The sequence below is a fragment of the Hypomesus nipponensis genome, chromosome 11, assembly GCF_054491055.1.
Source record: "Hypomesus nipponensis isolate SF chromosome 11, ASM5449105v1, whole genome shotgun sequence".
NCBI lineage: Eukaryota > Metazoa > Chordata > Actinopteri > Osmeriformes > Osmeridae > Hypomesus > Hypomesus nipponensis.
This window is the reverse complement of record NC_140371.1, coordinates 21,416,895-21,430,000: the sequence shown is the minus strand read 5'-3', so window position 1 is coordinate 21,430,000 and position 13,106 is coordinate 21,416,895. Positions and strand designations below refer to the sequence as shown.

Below are 13,106 nucleotides of genomic sequence, written 5' to 3'. Positions count from 1 at the left end.
GCACCCCAACATTACCAGTCACATCAGAAACTCAGAAGTCAGCCTAAATCAATGTCAACGTGAAAAATCCATTCTGCATCTCCGAACATCTCTGCTCAATATGTATTAGATGGCATTTCAGCACCTCAACAGGAAGGTGATGAGATGCAGAAAAGTGGCTGTAACCTGTGAAAGACATTTTTCCAGCCACGTTTGGCTCCACACCCTGCTCTGATGAGCACCACAGGGTCTACGCGTCACCACACAGCTGACGCTAAAGCATGTGCAACACACTGCCAACCTGAGAGTCACAGAGCTGTGTGTGTGTGTGTGTGTGTGTGTGAGAGAGTGTGTGTGTGTGAGATACAGAGTGTGTGTGTGTGGGTGTGTGTGTGAGAGAGAGTGTGTAGGAAGCATTAACACCTGAAACAAGTCAGAGAAAAATCTTTGCCGGAATGAATTCCACTCGGTTTAAAAGGAATGCAGAATGGTCAGGAAGGGTGTGTTTTAAAAAACATCTACCTTGAAAAACGATATCAGACATGGGAACAAAACAGGAAACGTTTTGAAGACCTGTCCCCCCCCCCCACCGCCCCTCCCAGGCAGGCATTGAGAGACTCAAGGTTACTGAAACTTGCGTTAAATTAAGCAATGAAAGGATAGCTAACTTCCTGGTGAGCGTTCAAGGCTAACAACCTTTTCCTCTCTGAGCCATGGCCTCTACTCAATGTGTATGTGTGTGTGTGTGTGTGAGAGAGAGAGAGTCAGAGTGGGAGTGTGGCCCTGTCAGAAGAACCCGCTGTGTTAAGCTGTGGGACTCACACCTCAAATTGCGACGGATTATCATAAGTACCTTCCCAAGAGGCCGAGCAGAGAATATCTAACATGGAAGATTCAGTCAATACTCTGCGTGACCTAGCTCCCCTCCCCCCTCTGCCTCCCCCCTCTGCTTCCCCCTCTACAGAGATGGGTAAAATCCTTTTTTCTAATGAAGAGGGAGAGACATGGACTCCGGCTCCGTACTTAATTAAAGGGATTCTTCACAGACTTCATTAGAGGTGAGGTTCGGTCTGGCCGATTAATGCACTGTGTCACTTTCCACAGACTTCAGGACAAGATGAGATTTTTCCCTCTCTCACACTCTCACACTCTCATTCTCTAATATTCTCTCTCTCTCTCTCTCTCTCTCTCTGTCACTCACACGCACGCACGCACGCACACACACACACACTTGTCTCAAGTATCAGCCATGAACCAAGGCTGCCGCAAAACAAGTTGGACTTCTGCCTGTGGTGAGAATGTCTCTTGCTCTCCTCCTCTCACTTCCCCTCTCCTCCCTCTCCTCACTTCCCCCCTCCTCCCTCTCTCCTCCTCTCCTCTTCTCACTTCCCCTCTCTTCCGTCTCTCCCTCTCTGCACAGCCCCCATGCTTCACTCTGATTGAGGCAGGTGGTGAGAATAATTAACTCTGCCCCAGACAAGCAGCCAGGCTTGGGCAGCGTTTAAGTTCCCATTAAAGCCATCATCTGCAGTTGGGTCGAAATTTTAATGGATTTCTGAGCGCTTCAGCTCCTCATGTTTCCCCTTTTGCTATGCAGAGGAGAGCTGCTCGATAGGATAACCAATAAGCTCATCCTTCTCCCCCTCCATCTCTCATCCCCCCCCCTCTCTCCTGGAGGGGTCCACAACAAGCCTGCGTCGATGGCACCCTCTCACACAGGGAGACGGTTCCCTCCAGAGAAGGTCTGTGGATAAAGGAGACGTCATGTCTCTGGTGAAATAAAGACGTTCTCAGACGAGTCCAGTTCTGCTTGTAAGGTGCCTGTGTGGTTACACAGGAACCTTACAGTGGTTAAATATTTTATATATTAGTAGTTGAATACTCAATTGTTCGCTGACACGGTGAACGAACAAAGTTTCTGAGCATCAAAGGTCATCTAAGGGTATCTGCTGACAGGGTGTGGTTGTGATAAGGTCATGAGACACAGTAATGATGAAATATGGTGTATAAGTGCTGACTGAACAGAGTAAATGGAGAGTGAACAGTCAGACCCAGGAAACACGCCTTTCTAGATTTCCTCTAAACCGTCTGCTGATCCCAGCAAGTTTGAGTCCAGGGAAATAAAAACATTACCTTGATCAAAGAGATTGGAAATTATTTTCAACGCCGTTTCTCACCAAACACTGAAACAAAGTCCGGTTCCTCCCCGAACGTTTAGTGGAGAAACACTCCCATCGATTTTCATTTGCTTCTTCCTGTTCCAACCTTCCTACAGAACACTGAAACATTTATAAAATCACACATCACCACATTTTTCCAAAGCGTTGTTTCGAAATATCAAGACCCACCAGAGATAAACAAAGATGGGGAAGATCCTCGTTCAAACAGGGTCTCGGTTTGTGTCAGAACCAGTCAATTTCAGCTTTTTCTCCAACTTCTCTTGCTCCTAGTACCTCATCTTCCTTCCCCCAACCCTGCTCTTCCTATCACGTGCCTACGGCTGAGGCTGCTCTTGAACCTGTCTCACATTCATTCCCTTTCTTATGTGCCCTGTAACCAATCTAAGAAGCCGAGGACGAATAACTTTGCATTCCAAATTTGCCTCGGATACAGAATTAAAATTCTGTTTAAGCCGTTCTCGGACGACTTGCCGCCTCACAACCCAAACAGCAATTTACTCGAGCTTTCCCTGAGAAACTCATCAAACACGTTTGGCTTACAGTCCCGCGAACCGGGGTCAGGGGGTCGTGCCAGTGTCTGGGTGTGTGCGGACTGCGGACCCGAGAAACAGCAGAGACCAGGAGTCCTCTCCTCACACCACAGGAAGTCCACAGATGAGATGCGTCGTCTAATTTACCCAAACAAACCAAGTCAACAAAGGTTTGCAGCGTTACAAGTGCCTTGGTAATGTTAGCCCTTTCAGTCTTTAGACATCTCATTAGCTACTGTAGTTCTGGATTTTGGATCGAGCTAAGTGATTTCCTCTGATTTCCTCTGGCGACAGACAGGAGGCCGTTGTGTAGACGGAAAGCTGAAAGGGAGGCTGTCCCCTCAGAGCTCATTGCCTCTTCTGCATTCAGCACAGGAAACCAGCATTTTTCATCTCCGCGGAATGCAAATGTACGGGGGATGACAAATGTCAAATCCATAAAGTCATTCATCAAACACTTAGAGTTATGGCAACATCAGTGAGCCAGCCGCTTGCCAGTGGAGTGGCCTTTCAGCCGGGTGTCACGTTGTGTCATGCATCATAACCGCCCTCTTGCATGGAGACACACAGCCCCGATAAGCGCCCCGCTGCTCCGCCCCAGACCCTCCTCCCGCCCCAGACCCTCCTCCCCGGACCCGCCCCAGACCCTCCTCCCCGGACCCGCCCCAGACCTTCCTCCCCAGACCCTCCTCTCTCCCCAGACCCTCCTCCCCCCCAGACCCTCCTCCCCAGACCCTTCGCCCCAGACCCTCCCTCCCCAGACCCTCCTCCCGCTCCAGACCCTCCCCAGACCCTCCCCAGACCCTCCTCCCCAAACCCTCCCCAGACCCTTCTCCCCAGACCCTCCTCGCCCACCTGGGCTGGTAAGAGCAGCCGCCTCACTTCACCTCCCCTTCAACACGCAAGCTGAGATTTACAACATGGCTCCTTTAACGAGCGAGCAGGGCGCTCAGAAACGGACTCTCCATGTGCTGCTAATCAAGACCTCTTAATTAGAGGGGGAGGCAGCTTGTAATGAGCTCTCATGTACCATCCTGATTTAGGCTTCATCTGCCACTGCAAGCCTCTCTCTAAGAGTCCCACAGCGAACCACCCACACACTCCAGTCAACGACCAAGTCCTAATAAGCACGCTCTCCATGGGATTCAGGTGTAGGTGGTCGAAGATATTTCATAATCACTTTGTTATGAATTTGCCACAACAAATTATTTGACCGTGCAAATGATCGGTCAGACCCAATAGGCTGTCTCCTCATGGACACCTCTCATTCAACACACTTCGCCTCACCTCCGGTAAGGGAACGCTGGTGAGTTGTTTTTCAGGTTGGGGTTTAGAACTGTGCAGTCTGTCAACACACACACACACACACACACAGACAGAGAGACAGAGAGAGAGAGAGAGAGAGAGAGATACTGGGTTGAAAGCTACTGTAAAGAATGCCTTCACATTGCATCCATTGAAATTATGATTCTATATAAAAATGCCTCATTGGCTCTGTCCCAAATCAACGAGTGCGTGTTAGATATATTCTGTGAGGCACATCTCATCTCATCTCCTCTCCTCCCTCTCCTCTCCTTTCCTCCCTCTCCTCTCCGCTCTGCTCTCCTCTCTTCCCTCTCTCCTCTCCTTCCTCAGGGGCGAGAGAAGGCACATCTGAAGCTGTCCCTCATTGGCTCTCTCCTTTGTCAAATGTTGACTTCAGGACCGTTAAACCATCTCTAATGGCAGCTGGATACCATTCTCATCCAAATGGCTGGAAAATTAAATATAAATGGCACCTGGGCTGCTACTTTTCCTACACTGAGAGTCCAGGTTCTGGATCTTTGAAGAGCTACAGTGACACCTCATGGTCAGATGTGGGAACTGCGAGCAGAGAGCATTTGGCCCGCTGAAAATGAACCCAGCTGAAATTAAAAAAATCACTGAACACATCTACAACCTTGCCACTTGGCCGTTAATGAAGCCATTCATGTAAGAGCTTTAATAACTGCTGCCGTATCAGGAACAGTCAAAAGGTGTGTCTGAATAGAGGACCGATCTCATTAAATCCGTTTGTTCAATCCAATTGTCACGAGATGACCCATCCTGCTCTGCTATTACAGAGGGAGTTACATCAAAAAAATACTAGATAATGTTTGTCACAAGTCCTCATCCATACACAATGGCTGTTGAATTAATTGTTCATCACAAATACTGCTCAATGTCCTGGTGCAGCCACATCATTATGTCGAGAAAAAGGCCTTCAGGCAACTCGAACATCATTTTATCCTGAAGTGCAAAAGCATTCATCCAAACAAAAGTTTTTATAATCCCCCTCACTAGAGGCACTTTCAAACAATGACTATGGTATTTGCAAGTCATATTCCTCTACGTTCAGCCACAGAGCAAAGACTAAAGACAAAAACAAAGAGAGGGAACGAGAAAACATGACAACAAAGAGCTACATCAAGTGATTATCCTCAATTACGGCGCTCTGAACACCAACCGGCTCATTTCCATGTAGCAGTGAGCTCTGAGAACACATTGGGCTTCTGTGAGTCGAGGAAACCGACCGTAAATTGCTCCCAGGATACTTTGGAAGTTTTTAGATTTTTTTTCTTCTCCCCCCAAGTTGGCTTCTTCACAGAAAAGCTTCTTCTAACAGAATGGTAAATGACACCAGCCAGCCAAGGACTAAAACATTAAATTCTGCTAATATGTCAAGCTCATGTGGCCTTCTAAGTCTCACGGCAACTGGACAGACGGCTCCTAAGCTCTGACACAGCACAGGGCCATCTGTTCTCTGGGTTTGGTTAGGGGGGTGTATGTGTGTCTGTCTGGGGAGGAAGGAGCAGAGAGAAACCCACACAGACAGACAAGGACCGAGGCCACAAAACAAGTTATGACATCAGCTCTTCAGAAACGCTTTCCGGGAAGATGTAACTGTTACCGAGAATGACATCAGGAGGTAAACTACATGGATGATCACACCTTGAGGATGTTCTGTGTTTCTCCCCACTTGCTCGCCCACTCCTTGGTCAGCTCCAGCACCTAAACCAAGGCAGAAAGAGAGCGGCGTTCTGACTCCACGTTTTCCGGAAGGAACGCGCAGCCGTGACGTGACGTGGAGGAGACACCGGTGTTGGGCTCACCTTGGCCTCGTTCCGGTGAAGTTTCTTCTCCACTCGGAGTGTGGAGGCCGGGTCCCCTGAGACGTCCTGAGGACAGAGAGGAACATGACCTGCACGTGTTAACAAATGCATGGCTACAAAAAAGAAGAAAAAAAAAGAAAGAAAAAAAGAAACCATCGCCCATAATCTACATTTAGGAAGTACTTCTTTCACAACAGAGTTCTGGACCTCGACTTAATCTCTGAGGTGTCTTCAATTTTTTTTCTTTCTCTGAGGGTTCAGTTGGTTTAGGTGCAGTTCTATGGGCGTATGTGAATCCCTTTGTGACACTGCTTGCAACAATGACAAAAAAAAAAGCGGTACAAATCCATTTCATTGGCTCTCTCTGCGAGGGGAGCTCACCTGATTGGCTGGGCCCACCATGTCTCTCAGCCGGGCAATCTCCGCCTGCAGCTCCCTAATGACCCGCACGCTCGGGTCCTCGTTCACCATCGGAGAGTTGACAATGTTTTTAGCTCTGTTAGCGTAGCGCAGGGTGCTAAGAGTCTCTCCGTAGTTGACATCAGCAGGGGAAATGGCTGGGAGGACAAATCATACATTCCCACGTAGCACAAAAGGTGAGGGTCAAAGGTCATTCCTAAATGACCGTTAACCCCCACCTCAACCCCTGACCACCCCCACTCCTAAGGTTACGCAACACTATCACCTCCATCTCCAGGACGTTTGAGGACATGCAAGGATGGGTTCTGAGACCTTCCCTCAGGTTGGGCCTGGATTGCTGGTCCCCATCAGAAGGATGTTCTGTACCTGCAATCATGATGGTCTTGGAGTTCCCTCCCAGACTGTCCTTCAGGAGCCACGTCAGAACCGAGTCTCTGTAGGGAACGAACAGCAGCTTCCTCTTCCTGGAGGCCTGGGGACCATTCCCACTGTCACTCAGGTCGGCTGCCATCACGTGGCACACAAACACACCAATTAAACAAGTCTTAGAGGGTTCGAACAGTAGGAAGATTCTCGCCTGAAAGATACTTGGAGGGAGGGGGGGCCCAGGAGACAACGTGAAGGAGACCACCCCCCCCCCAGCATTTCAGACTACAACAACAAAGAGCTGGTCCTATAAATATCATTTAGCAGCACAAGCATGATTTTAATTACGTGAGTATTTGAGTTCTAGTGCAGAGTACTGAGGTAAGTGTGAAAGCTGGTAGTTGTGTTACCACACTGAGGTAAGTGTGCGAGGCGGTGGGCAAGTTACACACACCCAGCGCTGAGATGACGCTGCCCAGCGTGACGAGGGAGCGGTTGATGTTAGCCCCCTCCTTCAGCCTGGCCCCGGAGGAGCGCGTGGCGTCTGCCCGCTCACTGCCCGCCAGATCCACCAAGTGGACCTTGCTCACCGTCTCACACGGCAGGGCAGGGTCGAACCGGGCCTGACGGCAGAGGTAACACACACACATGCACACATTATAAAGACACATACACAAAACTGAGTAAGAGACATATACACACACACAAAGATATATAAACACACACACACACATCATATTCAAGGTGCATTCAGTGCCTGCTAGCCACTCTGTTGTGGATTGGTGGCATGATCCAACGTTGAGCTATTAAAACCGAGTCAACCCTTTTTTATAATTGTAGTGACTCTTTAGGGCCTGCCTGTTGAGATATCCATCCTTACGGTGCCCCAAGACAGACCCTCTCCGATACTTACTTTGGCAGGGAGGTGCATACATTAAACATATAGGAATATTGAAACTTAAATATGTGGACTAACTATACAAAAGGAGCAAAGTCTAGCTGATACTAAGGGGGGTCTAGCTAATACTAAGGGGAATACAAAATAAAAAATAAAATATAAGTAGCCATAATTTACAATCTAACCTAAAAAAAAACAGATAGTGCAAGAGAACGATACAATAGTGCAAATTGCAATGTGCAGGATGTCATGGTGCACCTGAGTAATGTGGATGGTGCAGGATGTCATGGTGCACCTGAGTAATGTGGATGGTGCAGGGTGTCATGGTGCACCTGAGTAATGTGGATGGTGCAGGGTGTCATGGTGCACCTGAGTAATGTGGATGGTGCAGGGTGTCATGGTGCACCTGAGTAATGTGGATGGTGCAGGGTGTCATGGTGCACCTGAGTAATGTGGATGGTGCAGGGTGTCATGGTGCACCTGAGTAATGTGGATGGTGCAGGATGTCATGGTGCACCTGAGTAATGTGGATGGTGCAGGGTGTCATGGTGCACCTGAGTAATGTGGATGGTGCAGGGTGTCATGGTGCACCTGAGTAATGTGGATGGTGCAGGGTGTCATGGTGCACCTGAGTAATGTGGATGGTGCAGGGTGTCATGGTGCACCTGAGTAATGTGGATGGTGCAGGATGTCATGGTGCACCTGAGTAATGTGGATGGTGCAGGGTGTCATGGTGCACCTGAGTAATGTGGATGGTGCAGGGTGTCATGGTGCACCTGAATAATGTGGATGGTGCAGGGTGTCATGGTGCACCTGAGTAATGTGGATGGTGCAGGATGTCATGGTGCACCTGAGTAATGTGGATGGTGCAGGGTGTCATGGTGCACCTGAGTAATGTGGATGGTGCAGGGTGTCATGGTGCACCTGAGTAATGTGGATGGTGCAGGATGTCATGGTGCACCTGAGTAATGTGGATGGTGCAGGGTGTCATGGTGCACCTGAGTAATGTGGATGGTGCAGGATGTCATGGTGCACCTGAGTAATGTGGATGGTGCAGGGTGTCATGGTGCACCTGAGTAATGTGGATGGTGCAGGGTGTCATGGTGCACCTGAGTAATGTGGATGGTGCAGGATGTCATGGTGCACCTGAGTAATGTGGATGGTGCAGGGTGTCATGGTGCACCTGAGTAATGTGGATGGTGCAGGGTGTCATGGTGCACCTGAGTAATGTGGATGGTGCAGGATGTCATGGTGCACCTGAGTAATGTGGATGGTGCAGGGTGTCATGGTGCACCTGAGTAATGTGGATGGTGCAGGGTGTCATGGTGCACCTGAGTAATGTGGATGGTGCAGGGTGTCATGGTGCACCTGAGTAATGTGGATGGTGCAGGGTGTCATGGTGCACCTGAGTAATGTGGATGGTGCAGGGTGTCATGGTGCACCTGAGTAATGTGGATGGTGCAGGATGTCATGGTGCACGTGAGTAATGTGGATGGTGCAGGGTGTCATGGTGCACCTGAGTAATGTGGATGGTGCAGGGTGTCATGGTGCACCTGAGTAATGTGGATGGTGCAGGATGTCATGGTGCACCTGAGTAATGTGGATGGTGCAGGGTGTCATGGTGCACCTGAGTAATGTGGATGGTGCAGGGTGTCATGGTGCACCTGAGTAATGTGGATGGTGCAGGGTGTCATGGTGCACCTGAGTAATGTGGATGGTGCAGGGTGTCATGGTGCACCTGAGTAATGTGGATGGTGCAGGGTGTCATGGTGCACCTGAGTAATGTGGATGGTGCAGGGTGTCATGGTGCACCTGAGTAATGTGGATGGTGCAGGGTGTCATGGTGCACCTGAGTAATGTGGATGGTGCAGGGTGTCATGGTGCACCTGAGTAATGTGGATGGTGCAGGGTGTCATGGTGCACCTGAGTAATGTGGATGGTGCAGGGTGTCATGGTGCACCTGAGTAATGTGGATGGTGCAGGGTGTCATGGTGCACCTGAGTAATGTGGATGGTGCAGGGTGTCATGGTGCACCTGAGTAATGTGGATGGTGCAGGGTGTCATGGTGCACCTGAGTAAAGTGGATGGTGAAGATGGCGTGGGAGCGGCTGCTGACGTCGTTCATGGCCGTGCACGCCGTGGTGCGCCTGGCGTTCCCAAATGCCATCAGGTCCTCCACCTCGCTGTAGTGATGCACCTGGTGCTTGGACAGGTCTGACGGCACAAGCACACACATAACCCAGCCATCAGCACCAGGCGCAGGGCCGCCACACAGGCAGTGGGAGCTCCAGAGACCAGGGGACATGACAGAAGTCTTACCCTGGACGTAGGGCCCATCCTTTGGATGCTCCCTCACCCTCAGGCTGCCCTTCACCATGGTCGTCTTCTGGAGGAGGTCCTGCACTCTCTCGTTGTAGATCTCTATGTAGCTGGTGCCATAGGAGGAGAACAAGTCTTTTCACAATAAGAGTATTTTTGATAATCATTGTGTAGGTAAGGTTGGATGGTGAAGGTTGAGGAACAACTTCTACTTTAATGGCTGCGTTTGGTGATCCGATTGTTTTTGCTACCATTGAGTTCCTGTTTAATGACGGGTATAAAATGATTGCATTTAAAAAAAGCTATTTCCTGATCAAAACCGAACTAAAGCATGACTAGACTGAAATCTGCAGATTAAAATGTAACACTTGAAGTGAGAGCTATTATTTCTCCCTCATAGTTTATGCTTTGACTGCAAAACTAATTCATAACAAATTACTATTTCCACAATTTAACAAAGAAAGTGGTTGTTAACATGAATTTGAAAGTGAAAGTGATTAGCTTTTTGAAAAACAAGTCAACTACATTCTACATTTATTACCTGCACCAATGTTTTTTGTTCACAAATTAATCCTGAAATAATTCTACCTGATTAAGTTGCAGAGCTTTTAATGTTTATTAAATTATTTTTGTTCATCCTTGAATGCTGCGTAAAAAAAACCCGATTTAAGCACCAAAAGGATTAAACAAGCCAAATGTTTGTATTCTCTGTAGCTTCTGGAGGAAAGGAAAACGTATTAAAATGTGATACTATTTGGAAATGACCCCCTTCACAAAAGGAAAAGCACTCTGCCAAACTGAATCTCTTCTTGTCTCGTAGTCTCGAGTCGGCAGAAAATTCCATCAAGGGCTGAAGGTCAGACCTTCATTAAGACAGGACTGTCAGCTAACTGCTCCTAATTCATCATGCAGATATGAAGAGGCTCTGTGGTAACCTTTGGGGCACCCTGTCCAGGCTGGAGGGACATAACTGAGGGGCTTGCCAGGAAACTGCAGTGAACTCGCAAAGAGAAAACACCTGTGGTCCACATCAGACTTCTCTGGCCATTTGACACTCATTACAAGGTGCTAGACACATGCTCCTAACTTTATTCTGCAGTACAGCTTCCTGTCAGGTGAAAAGGCTTTTTAAACCGCTAACGCTCCAGTTTAGCCTATATCCATCCTTTATCAGAGACCTATATCTCTCAGAACAGAGAAGGTTGTCCTATATCCTATATAGATCCTACATCCATCTATAGGCCTTTATATATGGATATGGGTCCAGGTCCGGTATTGAGGGCAATCTGCTGCTATATTCTGACACATACATTATGAGGCCTTGTTGGAAACCAACCAATCAGCTAAGCCCTTACCTGACCTCCATGAGGAAGGACGTCCCATCAGTCTGGCTGTTTGCAGCTCCTCGACAGAACAAGCCTTCGCAGATCCTCGGAATCAGCCCTGCATCGCCCTGTTTCCACAGGATGCACATCACATACATGACCCTCAGACATCCAATCACAGAAGACAGTCCCAGGAAGCCATATTCCACCAGAAGAAAATTATATTTGGTCTCCCTACTTTCTCACAACGCAGCTGAATCTCTCCTCCTCTGCGCACACGAGTGCAGACATGCTAAGACATACTAATAACACTCCAAACAACAGCTTGTCTGATTTGGAGCCAGTGGAGCCAAACATCAAATGCCTGAGTCTGATGGACCCCTTTGTTTAATGACCATCCAGCAGATAGAGAATATGAAGAGGCCTGTATGATTATCAAGCATGTTGACAGTCCCCCTCATGATGACCTTGCATAAGTCTCCGGGTAGACAGGAAGAAATTTCATTAGCTGCCTGAGTTTCCAGCGCAAGGTGAGCAGAGCTAGCAGACACTGCTGCCCTCATCACATTTTCTGATTAGTGGGGAGCAGCTTGTGGATGGAGTGATGGAGGAGAAGAGAGCAAGTCTACTGAGAGGATGCTATTAGTCATGCGTTAATTTGGACGAGGTTGTGTGTGTGTGTGTGTGCTCTTGAGTGCGAACTGCTTGAGAAAGATGACTACTCCCAAACATTCAACTGACATACAACTGATGGCCCTAATCTGATTTAATAGTCTTCAGAACTGAACTTTGAACTCATACTTATGCAAACTAAAACAGCACATTCATCACAGAGTTTGTGTGGTTAAAAGGAGCAGTGCCCTTACTGGATTCCCCATCATGGTGTAGGATTTCCCCGAGCCTGTCTGTCCATACGCAAAGACGCAGGCATTATACCCCTCAAACGCAGCTGTCAAAACCTCACTCCCCAAGTCCTGGAAAACCTGAACAAGATAGAAAGTGACACATACAGAGAGCTTTATGTCCAGAGATGGAGTACGCTTGGAGTGAGAGGGCCCGTCCGTCCGGAGAGGCTCGTACCTGTTCCTGAGGTACAAAGCTGGCTCCTCTTATATCGGTTGAATCATAAGAGAAATCAAAAGAGAACGTCTTCCCTTCATCTTTTATTTCATCTGCTGGGACGCCTTTGGATATGTGCTGTGAACACGAAAAAAAGAGAGAATTGCGGTAGTGGTCTTCCATACTTGGCTTTTCTGATTTCTATCACAGAGATCATGCTGACTATGTCGTCTCTTACTAAGAGAATACTGGGTAAAATGTGTCTAGTTACTCGTAAGTGTAATACTGTGGCCTGCATATTAAGTTAGCGAGTCACCTTTGGGTTTAGTATGGAAGTTGAACATCCCTCCATGCGGACGATCACCTTCGCTGACATTTCTTTTTCTCTATTAAAATCAAAGTAGGTAAACCATTCAAGTAATCACGTTCATATAAGGTACAGACTTATCATAAAGATTATGATGCTTTACAAACAAAAACATTAAAACCTATTGAACTAATGCAAATCGAACAATTTGCCAAATAATTTGAACATTGTAAAAGCTGACACGCACACAAAGTACAAACCTCTTGTTCAAGGGTCGAACTCGGACAGCTACTCGAACTGACGCCATAGTTTGCCTAAATCACCTTGGAACAATAATTCACTTGATGCTCTTGACTTAAATTAGTAAAACCTAAATGCACATTTGTTCTCCTACTCACGTTGTAATTGAAACAACCGTCTTTCGTCAAATAAGGCCACAAACTTTCTGCACACACCTGTCACCTGTGCATAACATGTCATAACACAAACACGCCACTAGAGGTAGCTACTGATCTTGCCTATTACAAACACGTAAATCTGGTGAACGCTCCGAGTATCCGGTTGGTAGAAATAATATACTAATAATATCCAT

The 13,106-nt window shown here is 47.9% G+C and overlaps 1 protein-coding gene across 1 annotated transcript in view; it reads right to left on the bottom strand.

Moving 5' to 3' along the window:
- The window catches only part of kif16bb (kinesin family member 16Bb), a 25,112-nt gene extending 12,140 nt beyond the window's left edge, over nt 1-12,972 (bottom strand). The window contains exons 1-13 of the mRNA XM_084709689.1: nt 12,913-12,972; nt 12,775-12,837; nt 12,524-12,593; nt 12,229-12,345; nt 12,015-12,131; nt 11,179-11,276; nt 9,824-9,933; nt 9,576-9,718; nt 7,061-7,229; nt 6,607-6,744; nt 6,202-6,377; nt 5,821-5,886; nt 5,660-5,719 (exon numbers count right to left, since the gene is read on the bottom strand). Coding sequence (XP_084565815.1) covers nt 5,660-5,719; nt 5,821-5,886; nt 6,202-6,377; nt 6,607-6,744; nt 7,061-7,229; nt 9,576-9,718; nt 9,824-9,933; nt 11,179-11,276; nt 12,015-12,131; nt 12,229-12,345; nt 12,524-12,593; nt 12,775-12,821 — 1,311 coding nt within the window. The 5' untranslated portion in view covers nt 12,822-12,837; nt 12,913-12,972. The remainder of the gene's footprint in view (nt 1-5,659; nt 5,720-5,820; nt 5,887-6,201; nt 6,378-6,606; nt 6,745-7,060; nt 7,230-9,575; nt 9,719-9,823; nt 9,934-11,178; nt 11,277-12,014; nt 12,132-12,228; nt 12,346-12,523; nt 12,594-12,774; nt 12,838-12,912) is intronic.
- Nucleotides 12,973-13,106: the final 134 nt, after the last annotated feature.